General features: G+C 38.0%; 1 protein-coding gene across 2 annotated transcripts in view; it reads left to right on the top strand.

The window, feature by feature from the left end:
• The window catches only part of sema4ba (sema domain, immunoglobulin domain (Ig), transmembrane domain (TM) and short cytoplasmic domain, (semaphorin) 4Ba), a 133004-nt gene extending 119492 nt beyond the window's left edge, over nucleotides 1-13512 (top strand). For both annotated transcript variants that reach the window (XM_007254480.4, XM_049483522.1), the window contains exons 10-15: nucleotides 927-1077; nucleotides 3726-3936; nucleotides 5713-5828; nucleotides 6421-6578; nucleotides 7312-7391; nucleotides 9105-13512. In XM_007254480.4, the coding sequence (XP_007254542.3) occupies nucleotides 927-1077; nucleotides 3726-3936; nucleotides 5713-5828; nucleotides 6421-6578; nucleotides 7312-7391; nucleotides 9105-9868 (1480 nt within the window). In that variant the 3' untranslated portion in view covers nucleotides 9869-13512. The remainder of the gene's footprint in view (nucleotides 1-926; nucleotides 1078-3725; nucleotides 3937-5712; nucleotides 5829-6420; nucleotides 6579-7311; nucleotides 7392-9104) is intronic.
• The last annotated feature ends 4164 nt before the right edge of the window (nucleotides 13513-17676 follow it).

The following is a 17676-nucleotide window of genomic DNA, read 5'->3' as shown; positions in this document are numbered from 1 at the left end:
TTCTATAAACTACAGACATTTTTCCCAAATTCTAAATAAAAATATTGTTATTTAAAGTATTTATTTGCCGATAATGGGAAATGGCTGAAAAAAAACAAAAAAAGCAGATCTTTCAGACCTAAAATAATGCAAAGAAAACAAGTTCATATTCATATTTTTTTTTAATTCAGAAATCAATATTTGGTGGAATAGCCCCGGTTTTTAATCACAGTTTTAATGCATCTTGGCATGTTCCCCTCCACCAGTCTTACACACTGCTTTTGGATAACTTTATGCCTTTACTCCTGATGCAAAAATTCCAGCAGTACAGCTTGGTTTGATGGCTTGTGATCGTCCATCTTCCTCTTAAATATATTCCAGAGGTTTTCAATTTGCTAAAATCAAAGAAATTATTTATTTATAATTAGTTTCAACACATCAGTCGAAATAAAACACAACAGAAAAAAAAGTTTTATTCAAACAGAAATCTTTTCAAAATAAAGCCTTCAGTTCACTCCCAGTTCATATCTCATAGTTAGGGACCTGCAGCGGCTGGCCTGTGTTTGGTATGGGTGGTTTGGTTATTGATTGAGCGGTTTAAGGCAGGGTGAAGCACAGGTCACAGAGGGTTGCCGAGCAGTCTGAGAAAGCAGCCCTGCTTTAGAATGAAAGCAAACCTGTGGAGAGGGAAAACAGAAACACACGCTTCACTCTGTTATTCACTGCCTGTGTTAAGCCTTAATAATTTGTGAGATGTTTCCAGGATTAATGTTCTGTGAGACCGAGGCGAGTGTGTTTTCCAGTGTTTGAGGTGTGAAGTAGTTGAGCTGTGTGTTTAGTGGGAGTGTTCAGCACTTAGGGTGACATCTGAAAAGGGGTGTTATATTAGTCTCTGTAATAATGTGTGTTTTGCTTGTGTGTGTGTGTGTGTGTGTGTTTATTCACAGGTATAAAGGTGCGTCTGGCAGCTCGGCGGTGTGCGCGTTCACCATGGACCAGGTGGAGGAAGCGTTTAACGGTCGTTACCGGGAGGTTAACAGAGAGACTCAACAGTGGTACACCTATAACCACCCTGTACCAGAGCCTCGACCTGGAGCGGTACGTCCTTCACCCAGTTATCACCAGTCTGTCTAACATAAGATAATATAATAATCAATAATTAATCATTTTACAATTATTAAATTTTATAAACTAATTCATTAAACCCATATAATCAAAATAAAACCTTTAATTTTTCTTTTTTTCTACATTTCTCCTTGATGGTCTGATTTGGCTGATTATTTCGACCAGGTATTGGGTGATATCTGTAATGATAATTAGGCCTCCTATAAGGAAATGCTTCAAAGAACATCTATGACAAACAAAGAAGCACTATGTATTATATTACAGTACTACAATAAATATTTGATTTAATATTCTTATTTATTAGGAAAACAAATTTTGGTGTTCTATTAATAATAGTTAAAATCTTACATCACTCTATCATGATGTCAAAGTCACAAAAAAATATTGTATCACCATTTTTTTCCCCAGGTTTTGGCAAAAATGTTAATCTGTTTCTTTACATTAACTTCTATCAAAAGTTAAAGAGTCATATTTGTGTAATTCCTGTAATTCTTGTAAGTCTACCTTATCAGTCCACATTCTTCACATTCGTACTCGCTTTTAGTTGCTGTGTTTCACAGCTTGTCCAGAAATGTGTGTCCTCTTGTGGTGGCTCAAAGCTTTTTATTTAGGGGCAGGTTCAGGAGTAAGAAATTCTCTCATAATGATGCTTAAAACAGTCATATACAGTAATGGTTTAATAGCCCTAAAATCTCTTCCAGAATATAATTGCAATTATATGTTTTGTTATACATATATTTATTCACTTTGTGTGTGTTGGAACAACACAAAAAAATAAAGAGGAAAAGGGCAAATTTGCAATAATGTCACACAAAACTTAAATACTTCAAAAATCAGGGTTGCCAACACTTTCAACCATGACTGTAAATGCTATGGTGTCATTCTAAAAACTCATCCCAAGTTTTTAACCAGCATTATTCTTAAAGGGGTTCAGAACAATGCGCATTACTGTGGTCAAATTGTCATCTGAATACTAGTTTTTGAGAATACAGAATGAAAATGAAAGTTGACCCTCAGACACCCTCAGTCTAGACTGAGCATATGTTGAGCTCATCAGAACTCCAGGCAGCTCCTCAGTCTGGTCTCAGCTTTAGTCTGTTGAGGACATTAGTGCTGGGGCTGATATCTGCCGCAGTACTGGCACACTCAGCCCGCGGCCCAGCGGCTCCGATTCTTATCACCGTTCTCCTCCACACTCATTTCCTGCCCTGCTATCACGCACTGAGGAGGAGCATCTGTTACAGGGTTCACAATGAAGACTAATAGCACGCTTGTGTGTGTGTGTGTACGGGTTTGTTGATATTCATGATAAACATGTTGCTTAAAAACCAATAGGGTGGAACTGTGGTGTGTGTGTGAGAGAGAGAGATTTGTGGATATTTAGCATATGTTTGTAACTATCTGTACTGATGCAGACTCTGATTGCAGTGGGCTCACAAACAGAGATATCATGGATGAAGAGAATACAAAGGCGTTGTTTGAATAAACAGAGACTATAATGTAAACCCAGTCTATAGAAACAGCATCAAAATGCATAAACCATGTGGCCTGTAGTGTGTTGTGAATCACATTGAATTGATTAGAGTTGCAACAGATATTGGGCAACCAAAATATTTCGCCAAAAATGTTAAAAAGCCAAATAAGGATAAAAATGATGAATATTTTTTAGCAAACAATATTGTGGTTTATTGGTTTGGCTGCTGGGATGCTAAAAAGTTTGAATGTTCAATCGTCTTTATTTGACTAAAAATAAGCTGTAGTTTTGTGCTTTATTTTCATTTGAAAAGCTAGAAAAAATACACTTATGCTGTTTAAATGATGCAATGGTGAAAAAGAAAGTGGCAAAATGATTAAAACTCCAAGGAAAAAACAATGTTTGGTATTCAGTATTCGACCGTTCTTTGTCCTTTGTCCATCTGGTGCCTCCCTAGCATTGATTTAGCAGGAAAAAGCACCCTTGCATTTACACAATCCTTATAAGCAAAGATTTTTTTCCTAATTTAAAATCTGCTGGCACATGCATTATATTCTAATCCATATTATGGCAAAAAAACTCTCAACTAAGTAAAAAATAATAATAAAAATTAAGAAATGAAGGTCAGATAATCTGAAACATTTTAAAAACTTTGAACATATCCTCAAGTGCAGATACAAAGACCTCGGGTGCACAGCATAAGTTCATCAGAGTTACCAGCCTTAGACACCTGTATGTGTTGTGAGGTGTTATCTTGTGTGAGTGAGGTTGAACACAGGCCAGCATGCTCATAGCAAGGCTGCATGAATTATTATTGTTGGAGAGAGCCCTGATAGTGGAATCCACAGTGTCATGTGAGTCACATGTCACAGAAGGCATTACTACTAACAGTGAACAGCGCAGTGGGTTGTAATGATATAATGATCTATAGAATTGCCCATGTCAACAGACAAGCGATAAATCACATCTATGCTATTGTTTAACTGTCCCAACTTTCTTGTTGCTGTCATAAAGTTATAAAATAATTTGTAGTTTTCCATTCATTGTTTAAAATATCTCACTTTCAGCATCTGATATGTGTTTTATGTGCTATAGTGATAAAATGTGGAACCTAGGGTTATAACTTCTCTCTCTCTCGTCTCTGCAGTGTATAACTAACGCAGCACGGAGCCAGGGCATCTCCTCTTCACTGCACATGCCTGACAAAGTGCTGAACTTCGTAAAGGATCATTTCCTGATGGACAGCGTGATCCGCAGCCAGCCTCTGCTGCTCAAACGCAGCGTACGCTACACACAGATCGCCGTGCACCAGGTCAAAGCCGCCCACAAGTCCTACAGTGTGCTTTTCATCGGGACAGGTGAGGCCACAGTGGAAATGGTACAGTGTTTGAAGAATCAAATACAGCCATTTATTGCTTGTATTACAGCAGTTGTTATAAACACACACACACACACACATACACACATGGCACTGAACAGATATTGGCAGGCAGCTAGATGTGCCAGCCTCAAAATAACCGATTAGGCATTTTCCCAAAGCAGCCTTGGATCGAGTCGCCTTCTCTAAACAGATTCTGGCAGTAGACCCCATGCCGACAGTTACGTCTCAGAAACATGCCTAGCTGGTGTTTTGGAGACTGCGTTTAGTATAATCTTGTACTGAAGAGTGTGAATGGAGAATTTCCCCAAACTAGCATCAGTATGTGCAGCACAGCTGGGTTTAAATCTACGTTTACATTAAGTCTGAAGTGGCTCAGATCTGATTTTTTGCTCAATGTGACTCAGATCTAATTTTTTGCTCAATGTGACTCAGACCTGATTTTTTTGCTTAATGTAACTCAGATCTGATTTTTTGCTCAATGTGACTCAGTTCTGTTTTTTTGCTCAATGTGACTCAGATCTGATTTTTTGCTCAATGTGATTCAGATCTGATTTTTTTGCTTAATGTGACTCAGATCTGATTTTTTCATGGCTGTGTGAACGTGCCATGAACATGCAGATTTTTTTCAAATCAGATCTGAATCACTTTCAAATGTGGTCCTAAATCAGATACGTATCTGATATACAGACATGCGATGTGAATCCATGAATGTGAACGGTCAAATCAGAATTCATTCTTCTTTTTGCTTTTACGCATTAGTTTTAAAAATTCTATGGAACATAAAACGTTTAATTAAAGCATTTGATTTGTTAAATGGCTGTAACAGGTCTAAAATATACTAAAATATACATTTAAAAGGAGCTATTTTTTATCTCCAGCATTAATCCAGCACACATGCAGCTCTGGAAAAAAATGAAGAGACCACTTCAGTTTCTAAATCAGTTTCTCTGATTTTGCTATTTATAGATATAAGTTTGAGTAAAATGAACATTGTTGTTTTATTATATAAATTACAGACAACATTTCTCCAAAATTTCAAATATAAATATTGCCATTTAGAGCATTTATTTGCAGAAAATGAGAAACGGCTGAAATAACAAAAAAAGATGTAGACCTTTCAGACCTTCAGACCTTTTCATGCATCTTGGCATGTTCTCCTCCACCAGTCTTACACACTGCTTTTAGATAACTTTATGCCACTCCTGGTGCAAAAAATCAAGCAGTTCAACTTAGTTTGATGGCTTGTGATCATCTCGTCTTTTTATGTGGTCTCCTATTTTTTTTTTCTAGAGCTATACATTCTGTAAATAAGGTCAGATGAACAAACACAGATTCACACACTGTCCGGCTATAGGGAACTTTTTACATCTTTTAAAGTGTCTGTGATATACATCACCATGGGCTCTTTGGGTTAGGCTGGTGTTTTTGATGGTCAAGGTAGTTAAAAGCTGGTCACCCAGACAGAAAACGTGTCTTATACTTGTAAGCCTGTTGGTGAATTAACCAGCTTTTGACCAGCATAGCGTGCTGAATGTAGAATTAGATTTTAAACATGCTTGGTTATACTGGTCATATGGGTCTACAAGCTATTCAACCAGATTGATCATGCTGGTCATACTGGTGGTGAATGCATCCTCAGTCTGAGGTCACTGTAGCCTACAGCTAAACCTACTTTACAGTAGACCAGCTTTCTTCCGTGTTGAAGCTTTTTGATCCCTGGCCAGCAGCCCCTGATGTCTCACCTGTTTTCCAGATGACGGCAAGCTTCATAAAGCCATCAACGCCAAGGGCAAGATGCACATCATCGAGGAGCTGAAGCTGTTCTCCGAACCCCAGCCTGTGCAGCACATCGAGCTGGACGCTCAGAAGGTAGAGCACCTCTTAGCAAACCAGAGGGAGAGAATGAATTGGAGAAGTGAAGATGTAACAAGCTTAGAATCTCCTCAGCTGTGGAGAGCTGGAGGGGAATTGAGTTTTTTCCTGTTATAATTACATCTCTTCATCCTCTCTGGGGAAGGATCGGGCAAATGAGAAATAAACAGAACCCTGTTCATCTTTCTTCCTGTAGTACAGGATAGTGACTCTGCACTCTGTTTACACTTTATGTGCAGGAACGAGTCAGATGTAGGGCGCAATTTAATCTGGGCGGTGTGATTTAATTTCCTTTAAATACACATTATCCTAAATAAATAAAAACATTATTAGTTGATTAAGTGATTTTATGTGTTCCAAACTTCTCCTCAAGGCATCCAGAATTTACTATTACCATCTAGATACTTCTTAAGCTACATAATACTGAATACTGCATTACGTATAGCCAGGTGTTCTGCTAGGCTACAGTAGTAACACTACTTCATGTATCTAATCTGTATCTCTCTCTCTTTCTATCTGTCTCTTTTATGTGAAAGTTGCTTTAAACATGCTGAAACTGATTCCACTTCTTTCATCTCTTCTGGATCAGGGGCTGCTGTTCATATCTTCCTACTCTGGTCTAGTGGAGCTCCCGGTGGCTAACTGCTCCAACTACCAGAGCTGTGGAGAGTGTGTCCTCTCCAGAGACCCTTACTGCGGCTGGACAAGGGGACAGTGTGTGGATGTCCGGCAGTTTTCTCCTAAAAGGTTAGCAGAGTTTCATCATTCTGAGAATTCTGTGAAAATACACTTTGCTGGTTTAAATTTGGTTGAACATATAAACTGTATAAACTGCAACTTTAATTTGCAGCAATATAAAGAAAGCTAGAAAGTTAGATTACAATTAGAAACCATAAGAAATAAATTATTATATTACTGAATTAATAAATTATAGAAATAAATATTGCTGTTTATAAAAAGCTAAGAAAGAAATGTTATGTTTGTCAGACGTTTCTGCGAGATTATTGCTGTTTATAAAAGTTTAGATCTACCTATTGTGTGACTCCTTTAATCAGATTACAGGCAAAATCAGATTTTTGGGTGTTCCTGGATTATGTGAAAAGCAAATGGCAAATGCTGATCTCAACAAGTACAAACTAGAAATGGCACAACACAACCTTTTCTATTATACCAGTACTGAGACACTATGTTTTAAATGATATTGGTCCCACTAAGCTTTAAAATAAGATGTTTATGGTATTATAGCTCAGTTCAGTACTCTAGGCAAATGAGCAAAATACTATTTTACAAAATGACTATTAAAGACCATATCAATTAGAAATAAAATTGCCCTCTGGATTATTGTATGTTGTTATATTTGGACAAATAGTATGGAGACTCTTACTATACAAAATACTTTTACAGTGGCAAGACTGTGTGTGTAAGTAAGGAAATGCTGATAGTGATTCAGTCTAATGGCTTTTTGTTCTAATTCTCTCAGTAAATTTCTGCAAGATGTGGAAGATGCAGACACAACATTGTGTAAAGACTCACCCAGTGTTCGCTCTGTACGACCTCCAAGTAAGTGCCAGAACTTCACCACAACACAGACGGGTTCAGTGAAGCATGGGTTCAGTTTTAGTACTTTCATCATAGTATTTTTAGTTCTTCTCCAATTTATTACTTGATGATAAAGTACTACTTTATATGATTTAGAGATCATATATTCCACTCATTCTACTTTACATATGCTGTAGCAGGACTGAATAGTGTACAAATATTACTAGGGATGTCCCCGATACGATCATGTGATCAGACATCGGAGTCAATGACATATTTTTTAAAGAACCAAAATCAGTAGTGGAAAAGATCTAAAATCACTGATTTTCAAAAATGCAAAGTTGTGTTATGTCTCCACAAGTTCACTATAAACTGCTCACTACACACTACACACGCTCAATGAGAATGCCCACGCTGCATTCACACTGGCAACGACAATTCCCTCATGTTGTGAGTGTTATTGGCTTTATTAATTCTGATTTATGGTCAGTTAGCACAAAGGCTAATCTGGCAAGATATCTATCAAGCCACAAGCCATTTGCTACTTTTTTAAAAAATAATTTTATTTCTAATTTATTTCCTATTTTCTTTCAATTTACATGGCCAATTACCCAACCCACTCATTAGGACTCCCCCTATTACTAGTAATGCCCCAACACACCAGGAGGGTGAAGACTAGCACATGCCTCCTCTGATACATGTGAAGTCAGCCACCGCTTCTTTTCAAACTGCTGCTGATGCAGCATTGCTGAGCAGCCAGCGCGCTCGGAGGAAAGCGCAGCGACTCGGTTCTGATACATCAGCTCACAGATGCCTTGTGCTGCCGACATCACCTTGGAGTGATGTGGGGAGAGAGCGCCATCTACCCACCAGGAGGGAGCAGGGCCAATTTTGCTCCCTCTGAGCACCAGCAGCTTGATGGCAAAGCTGCATGAGCGGGGGTTCAAACCTGCGACCTCCCGCTCATAGTGGCATTTGCTACTTTCATCCGTTATTTATTTTACTCTGAACTGCAGACACACCATCACTGTGCTGAAGACTCTCAGCCTCTCTCTCTTTCTCTCACCCGTTCGCACTCTCTCTTTCTCTCTTACACACATACATACACACACAGCATTGTCTCTTTCCAATCATGCTCCTAATTATGATTAATCACACAATTGTTGTGTGACATTTTTTTGTTAGTTTATTTAAAGATATTTAAATAGAAATCATTTATATGGCTATTTAGTGCTTGTTTATTTTTTTTGTTCTAAAAATAATCATTTAAAAATGCAGTCCATATTATTTTGTTTCTTAACTGAACGCAGAGGCATTTTTGAGTGGCGTGTTTAATGGTACCAATGCTGCTAAGCTTAATATATTAATTTCTAAAAACTCATGGACATCAGCTTTAAATAATAATTAAAAAAAGTATTTTTTTAAAAAAGTATTTTTAAAAAAAAGTATCAGATCGGCATTCTGTATCAGCAGATACTCAAAATCAAATGACTGAGGCGAAAAAAAAATGTGATCGGGACATCCTTAAATAGTACTACATACACTATGTACTATATTTCATACTCTATAAATACAGTTTGTTATAGTACAAGATTATTATGTATTTACATTCATACTTGTGCATTCAATTACTGTATATCAGTTGGTTCTAAACTACTTAATTACAAAAAACTGTGATATAGCTATATAAAATATTTGCTTTATTAACAATTACTCCCTTTTGATGACCCCTAGGTGCTCCATCCTGTCAGGAGGTCATCATTCCAGCAAACACATTTCGAGTGTTGCCCTGTAAGCTGCGCTCTAACCTGGCTCAGAGGCAATGGAATTACAGCAAGAATGCCGAACGCTTTGCCTACCACACTGACGGTCGGCTTGTGGTGGTAGCTCAGCTGGAGAGAGAGGAATCATACGAATGCTGGTCGGTGGAAAAGAACTTCCGTCAACTCTTGGCCAATTACTGCGTGAAGGCGGAGCCCCGACACGAGAGCACCACCCAGTTTGGCCACTCCCGCACACCCAAGGTGCCCGTAGGGGAGCCTATAATCCTGCCAGGCCAGGCTCAGACAGAAACCAAAACCTACTGGAACGAGCTGATCGTGGTGTGCGCTCTGCTGGGCTTCTCCTTGGTGGTGTTCTCCTTGTTTGTGGTGTACCGGAACCGGGACCGGATGAAGTCCATGCTGAAGGAGGGCGAGTGTCCCAACATGCAGCAGAAGAAGCCACGTATTCCACATGGAAAGCCCACCGAGAGCTTGCCACTGAATGGCAATAACATCCCGCCCTCTGTGTCGGACCACAAGGGCTACCAGACGCTCCACGACAACTACTTCTGCAGCACGCCCACCCAGGAGTGCTCTTCACCTGAAAACAGCAAGAGCTTCTCCGAGTCTGAGAAGCGACCGCTGAACCTGAAGGAGAGCCATGTGGAGATATCGCCTACCTGCCCGCGACCACGAGTTCGCCTGGGCTCGGAGATTAAAGACTCCATCGTCTGAGACGACTCTCAACGTCTCAACGGACGAAGACAACTGAACTGATGTGGTACGGAAGGACTGCTGGGGAACAGACAGCACCTGAGAGGGACATACTGAAAGATAAAAAAACAAATCTTCAAACTCCTCACCATCGGACCATTTCACAAGCAAAACATCTTTGATTTACTTTTTGCACTTTGTCCCCTCGTTTCAGTCTTGGATGTCTGTCTGTCTGTTTGTCTGTTTTCCTCACAGTCACTTTGTGTTGCTCTGGGATGCATCTGAATGCACGAGGATTTTCGTACACTTAGTGTTGTGCTAAGATACACCCAGAACGAAAGCAGGCAACACGGCGAGCTTTTCAAAATCATTGCCACTGACATGGCCTAGTGTAAGTCAACCACGTTCCTACTCATTCCGTCCAAATCATCCATCATTTGGCACCATTGACTTTAAGGTCACCTAATAGCCTCACCATCTACTTCATCTACGTATTTGGGTCGTGCCATTGGAGGATCGTGATCTTCTCCCTTACATTGACCACCTCTCCACGAAAGATGGGTCCAGAGTGACCAGAAAAATCAGCAAGGATCAGAAGAAAAGCCTAGAAATTGTTGTCTGGTAAAGCAGAATAGATAGCATAGGTCGTAAAATGTGAACAACTTTTGTTTAAAAAAAAAAAAAAACAACAGCCTCATGATATATATGCAAGGCCTGTAGTTGTAAATCATCATGACCTCAGCACAAGACAGGCGTACTATGCAAAGCACTGGGAATTTAGCAGGATGAGGAGGAGTTCCATCTAGTACAGCTAGCGTAGGGCACATGTTGCAGCATCAAGCAAGAAGCCACGTCTTCAGTATCGCTTCCCAGAGATATACAGTCCATGTGTATACTGTCAAGTATGCAAGCGAGATTCAGGTGCTGTTGCGCAGGGAAACGGAGTCCGAAGCCAGGACTCCACGCAGACAGGGCCCAAGAAGGCAAGTGGTAAAAGAGATTGAACTGATGGCAGCAAAAGAGAAAGAAAAAAGAGACACAGGGCTCCAGCCCAAAGAGTGAAGGCAGATAGGCTGGCGTTTGGAAGAATCAGAGAAATCAGAGAAAGAGAAGTTTTAATAATGAAAGTGACCAATACCAATAATCGTATACTTGTTTACACAACCAAATCTGTCCACTATTGTGCCAAATAGTTACACACTAAATGACTTAATCTCTCATTGGCTTGCAATATGGCACAGGGGATCTAAAAATGTTTTTTCACTTGTATGCGAAAGGGAATAACTTTCATTCTTGTCCACTCAGCTAAATTTGGCTGGAAATTGATTTGCCTTTTAGGCTACATGAGAATCATCCTGTACTCACTCTTTAAATGTACGTGTGTCGTTTGTGCTTTACATTTTGTTTTATCCTTCATTACCACATAAAAGTGCCACGTTTACCATCCAGGAGCCAAGGATAGTCTTAAGGCCTTTTCACACAAAGTACAAACTTTTTTTTTTTGTGAATTGTAACGTAGTAAAAATGTAAATCTGGGGTGTAGAGACTCACTCTATGGCTCTCCAATTTTCACACTTTCTTTTATGTCTCTGCTCCCTGTCTGCTTTTTGCTCTCTTTAAATATACCTCCTCTACACAGGTGCTCATGTGCAAGGAAAGCTATAATACTCCTCGTTGTCAATCATGTCAGCTTTTCAGCTCAGCTTTATAATGTATTTTCTTTAGCCTCTGCATTTTTATGGTGAGCATGATGCTCATTTGTTTAGCCTGATTTAAAGACATTCAATACATACTGTAGAACACGGAAATAGAGCAGGCTCAGGTTAAAAAAAAAATGTATGCATTGTTCCAGTCCATCGGTTTCAGACTCAATCAGACTTCAGATACTTGTTTTCAAAACTTGTATTTTTTTTGAATGTTTAAAAAGTCAAACTTGAAGTGAAAAGGCCTTAACACAGTTATTTTGGATGGGCGAATTGACAAATGCACCCCTAATAACTCGCTAATACGTCGCTTGGGTGGTTAGAGCAGTGTGTGTTATTAAAAACTTGGACCAGAGCTCGGCTGCTAGAGAATAATGAGCGAACTGCCTACTAATAGCGTGTTGTAATAATAAGATATTAACATCATGTCATGTGCAGAATATCTGTATAGTTCATCTTTTCAGAATATTTTCAGAATTGCCATTTCAGTGATTATCAGTAATGAACATTGTGAACTAATATTTTTCCAAAGATGGACATCATATTGCACCACTTTGAGGGTATTTTAATGTACAAACTCAACGGCACTGCTCTGGTAGGAGCGTGTGAACATTTGTGTTGTGGAATGTAGTGACAACTTCATTGAAAGTATTCCAAAACTCTTATTTGAGTACGAAAAAAAAAAAAGTGTCTTATTTAAGTTTTAGCCTAGATGTTTCTATATGAGAGATCTTATTTGACATGTTTTGACATGCAGTAGCCATGCATTTATTACGTAAGCTACTGTGCTACTGACGGACTGCCGTTGTGGTCATCACATGTACATATGTATATTTCTACGATATTTGTGTTGGGGCTGATTAAAAGGGTATTATTTTTGTGTTCGGGAGGCAAAAACAGATGGCACAATTGCTGCTTTACTTTCACAGAATGTTTAACAAAAAAAAAAGCCTTAGTTCGAGTTCAGTGAGGCTGCGATGATTCTGTTGTAGAGATTTCTTTTAATGCCTTTAAGCTACGTTTTGTGAATCAAGGGTGGTATTTCTTCAACTATCGAACGCATCATTGTAGCCTTTTTTTGGTGTATTCACACACTCACACTAATAGACCACAGACCTCACGCGCATGCATGCCTCCTCTGATGGACAGTACCATAGAGTTCACACTGGCATGCTCATGTAAAGAAAAGAAAAATAAAAATAAAATAAAAAGAAGAAAATTCAGAATTCATTGGAGCAAATGCCTTATGATTGTGGCCAGTAATTGCAAAGCATCTTAGTCTGAAATGGCACATTGCGTCATTTTGTCGTATGCAGTACCCAGAAATATGTCGAAAACCACTGTATTATGAATGGTTATCTGTACAACAGTCCACCACTGGACTATGTCTCTACTGTGGATAGTGTATCTACACAGGTCCAAAAAAGGACAACCAATAATCTCTCTCTTTTTTATTTTCTCTCTCTCTTTTCTTTGATCTCTCTCTCTCTCTCTCACTCTCATTCACATCAATGTAATGTTTTAAGCACAAACAGTTTTAATGTATTTATATTTAAAATATATATCTCTATTTTACATAAAACTCAAGAGTTTCTCCTAGAAGTCATCTTCAGACATACAGGAAAGAATAACGGTCATTCTGAACAGCTTCTCCCGTTAGACCAATGTTTTAGAAACCTTAAAGTCTCAAAACCAGCTTCAGTCTTTACACGCTCAGTCCAAATTCATTCTTTATAACAGTGCTCCAAGTCGCTCAGACTTATTGTAAGTTAACGTCTTGTAAACTTTGTTGTAAAGGTGTATTTGTAAATTTTGCTGCCAATGTAAGAAAAGAACAACTGTTGTGAATTGTACTTTTTGTATTATACATCAACTACTGTTTCTGTTGTTTTTATTAAACTGTACATAAAAGCGCACTTTATTTTAATTTTTTAAAGAAATAAAAGAAAACAAAACACTGAACGCTGCTGATGTCTTGAATTAAAAGCCATTGTGTTCATCACATCTGTCAGGATTAGCAGGGTTTATTAAACAGTGTGTTAAACATTATGAAAAGCTTGTTTTTCATATTTCTCACAACAGCAGAAGACCTTTGAAAGTGAGCATTTATATACTTTTCTGTAAAATAAAGTTATTTTTTATTTTTATATTTAACTAGAAGCTTCTGTTGTGAATAACAATATTATCCTTATATCATTACCATTTTGTGTGAACTTTAATATAGAAGCATAATAATGCAATTGCAATCTTTTAAATCTTTTACTGAACTTTTAATTACTAAAAACTTAGAAGAAATTGGAATTGGCTCATCTCAGTAAGTAAACAAATGGGCAGTTTTGAGGTCAGCATATATAGTATGATTTTTTCGATAGTTTCATTATTGCGAAAGGCTTACTAATCTCATTATGGGGCTTTTTACCAGACAGGGATTAAGACTAGTCTAGACTACACAGCATGTTAAATGGAGATTTTTTTTAGTTGAAAGAAAACTATAGTGTATGACTAGGCTTAATCCAGGCTCAGGATGCTCATTAGATATACAATGCAGAAATATCACATGAATTTGATGACATTAGGATGATAAACTAAACACAATAAATTAAACGAGAAAAGTAGATAAAAAATAAAGTTTTCATATTTGAGAATATAAATGCATCAGTACTTACATACATTTAACAGAGAAAATATAAGTACTGCTACCGCTGTTCAACTTCCTGAGACCCTGATTTTTACTTGGCGTGCATTTTTTTTTATCCTAGTTATTTAGGATAGCTAGGACCAAACAAGAATAAAAACTAAACTTTGGCTTTGTTCAGGAAGTCGTTTTTGCAAAAAAACACAACAACAAAAAAACAATGTCCTTATATGGAAAAAATAATTTATTTTAACATTTAAATTATCCTTGCCATTTGGGATCAGAAGGACCCAGTTAGTCCAAAAACAAAATTTTAGCTTTCTACAGCAAGTAAATAAAATTGTATTAGAATTTTTTACCTAGCCCATGTTTCTGTCTGGACTGGCCGTAGAAACTTCTGACTGGGATTCCCACCATTTTGGTTTCAATCAGTTGAGTGTAATGTTGTCATGTGTCCACAGGATGGTAAGGGCAGTGAATTCATATGAGGCCTAAGAGTCAACATTTAAAAAAAAATAAGTATCATGTTGGAGAGAAGCAGAAATGTCCCTATATGGGGACGCAGAGTCTCACATGATTAAACACATTAGTTCAATATACATTATTCACTTTATAAAGGACATTTCTGGTAACAAATGAAACAGATGGGTACACAGCCCAAATTCTGATGCGGGGCTTACATGGGTGGCATGTACGCTAGGTGGGCATGGGCTCCAAATGGGCCCCATCATTACAGCTCAGGTTACACATGGGCAGCAACAAAACTCAAATAAACTGTAGCATTCAAGCATTGATTGGTAATAATGATCAACCAGCCTGCCTGGACTGTTCAATGGATGGATTCATGGATATACACAATATCAGAAAAACAGTAAAGGATTTAAAGGGGTAATGGCTTGTGCAACATAGGTCTTCTGAAAGTGCTCAGTAACCTTCACAGTGTCCAGATCTGAGTGTAATAGAACACATTTGGGAGAAGAGATTCTCAGAAATAAAAGAAATTCTGGAAAATCTGCAGGAGTTGCGCAACACAGTGATGAACACCATGAACCAGAATCCCAAGGGAATGTTTCTGGAATCCATGCAGTGAAGAACTGAAGCTGAGAAGAACTGAGAACAAAGGAAGACCCTAACCAGTACTAGCTTTGTAATGTTGTTCCTAATGTTGATATGCTGTATTTGTTTTTTAATAAAGTGCTTGGTGTGCATATCTTAATTAGAGTGCCAATATAAAAAGATCAGATTTTTTATATATTCATGTATATATTAATTATTTCTTTAATAAAAGTCTAATTTGACTGCCTCAGAGTATTCAGCATGATACTGACTCTGTTCTCTTAAAGTTATTATTCAAAGCATGGCTCAGACTGAAGCAAAAGGCCCTGTGCTTGGATTTTGACTGTCAGTATAGCGCAGAGATCACAGTGAAGTTTAGAACAAGGCTGCCATCTTGTGGCATCTGTGCAAATTGTCTTAATAAAAACTTCAAAATACAGCTTCTACATTCTCAAGTTTTGCAATTATATATATCAGATCAGATTTTTTTTGGCTGTGTGAACGTGCCAAATCTGATTTTTCAAAACAAATTTGAGTCACTTTCATATGTGATCCTAAATTTGATACATGTCCAATCCAGGGACAGGCGACATGAATGTGAACAGTCAAATCAGAATACATGCTACGTGCGTCTCTCTCGTACCCTCACATCTCTTGGTGCAGCTGTGCAGCTATAGCTGCAAAAACAGCAAAAGCAAACCGCCTGGCCTTTTTTCACCTCCTCGACCTGAGCATGTACTTTAGACGAGCTGTTTGCTCTCCACTCGAGCAAAAGATGCTCCACATATGAGCTGCTAACACATCCATTTCACCTTTATAAAGCTAAGAATCGTCTGTAAAATATGACATTTTTTGTTGGTGGTAAATAAGGCGACATTTGTACATGTATAAATGTGCAATGTGGCTTGTATTGTGAATGTAGCCTATAAGGTACTGCCAGTAAACACGTGACACTGTGGATCTGAAAAATGTTAAATGCCCACACAACTACAAAAAGTTGTGTGTATTTCTGCAGCCTTTCAGCAACAGGTACAACCTAACTCGTGAACATCTGCTCAACTGATTGTTAAGTCACTATATCTTATTAACGAAAGTATTGGACAAACTGATAATACTTTGTTAGCCTAAAATATCCACTAGAGGTCACTGTATTTTTGAGTAGTATGCATTTGCAGTTTACACCTGTAAATCACTCCCCACATGTGGAATGATTTTTGATGGTAAATAATATGTCGTATCATGTCAAATGTTTTATAGAGGTCTATATTTAAAAAAAAACTTGGAGGCATTAAAAGAGAGAAAAAAACTGTTCTTGCTTTTATAAATGCCCGAAACAAACTAAAAAAAAATACAAAAATATTATTTTTTAATGAGAACATTAAATGGTTAATGTAGCTGAATGCATTCCTTTAAATGGGTGTCCACAAGCACTTAGACATAGAGTGTAGTATCCCTGATGCTACTTTTTTTTTAAGTAAATCTCCTATTGAGCAGCATGCGGTAGCTTTCTTGACCTCACTACCGTTCACCTGTGGTTATCTCAAAGAGGTAAAAAGTTAACTATGACTGCATCTTTAGTAAACACATGGATTCCATGCAGGCCTGGGTGGAGCTCACTGTTTGTACAATGACTGGAAAAGCTCCGTCAGGCAGAGAAAAGAATAAGTCATACAGCTACAACGTCTTACAGCCTGCACTGTAACACCTGCACCCCTCCACACTTATGCGTGTTCTCTGTGTGTGTGAGTCACGTCACAGGTAATGATGGAGGCTTTATTAAGCTGAATGAGGCATGTTAGGGAAGGTAAAAGGTGAAACTGGCCTCCAGCACTGGAGCTGGGTTGGAAACTGGGAGTGAAGAATGATGTCAGTGTGCAGCCCTTACAGAGCCTCGTTGTTCTTGTCCCTGAAAAGGAAAAAGACGATTCAAATTTTGTGAGGAACTGGGGAACAACAGAGCGTTGACCAGGAATAAGACTTCTCCTGTAATTTGATAGGTGGAGCTGCACAAATACCTCCACGACAAAGGAGAGGTAGTTATAGATAAGGAGCAGCCCACACCTGAAAGGGAAATAAAGGAACATGAATTACCCTGAACATGAGAGATCATTTGAGCTTGTTGTTGTAGTTGTTTTTTATTCTATTAATATAACTACAACATCAAGCCCAAGAGATTATGAATATTTTTTTCTCTGATAATCTTTGTCTTGTAAATTATCTTGAAAATAACAGTCACATTCAAACAATTAATTAACTTTTTATTTACATTACACTGGAATGTGACCCTCATTTTTCATGAGAATTTACAAGACAGAGATTAACAGAGAAAAAAAAAATTTTATTCAGAAAATCAGAAAAAAAACAGTGATAAAAGTTAAGATAAAAGTTAAAACTTTAAAGAAAGAAAACTTAAATGTAAGTGATATTAGATTATC

Source organism: Astyanax mexicanus, chromosome 9, assembly GCF_023375975.1.
Source record: "Astyanax mexicanus isolate ESR-SI-001 chromosome 9, AstMex3_surface, whole genome shotgun sequence".
Taxonomy (NCBI): Eukaryota; Metazoa; Chordata; class Actinopteri; order Characiformes; family Acestrorhamphidae; genus Astyanax; species Astyanax mexicanus.
This window is presented reverse-complemented; position numbering and strand designations above follow the sequence as displayed.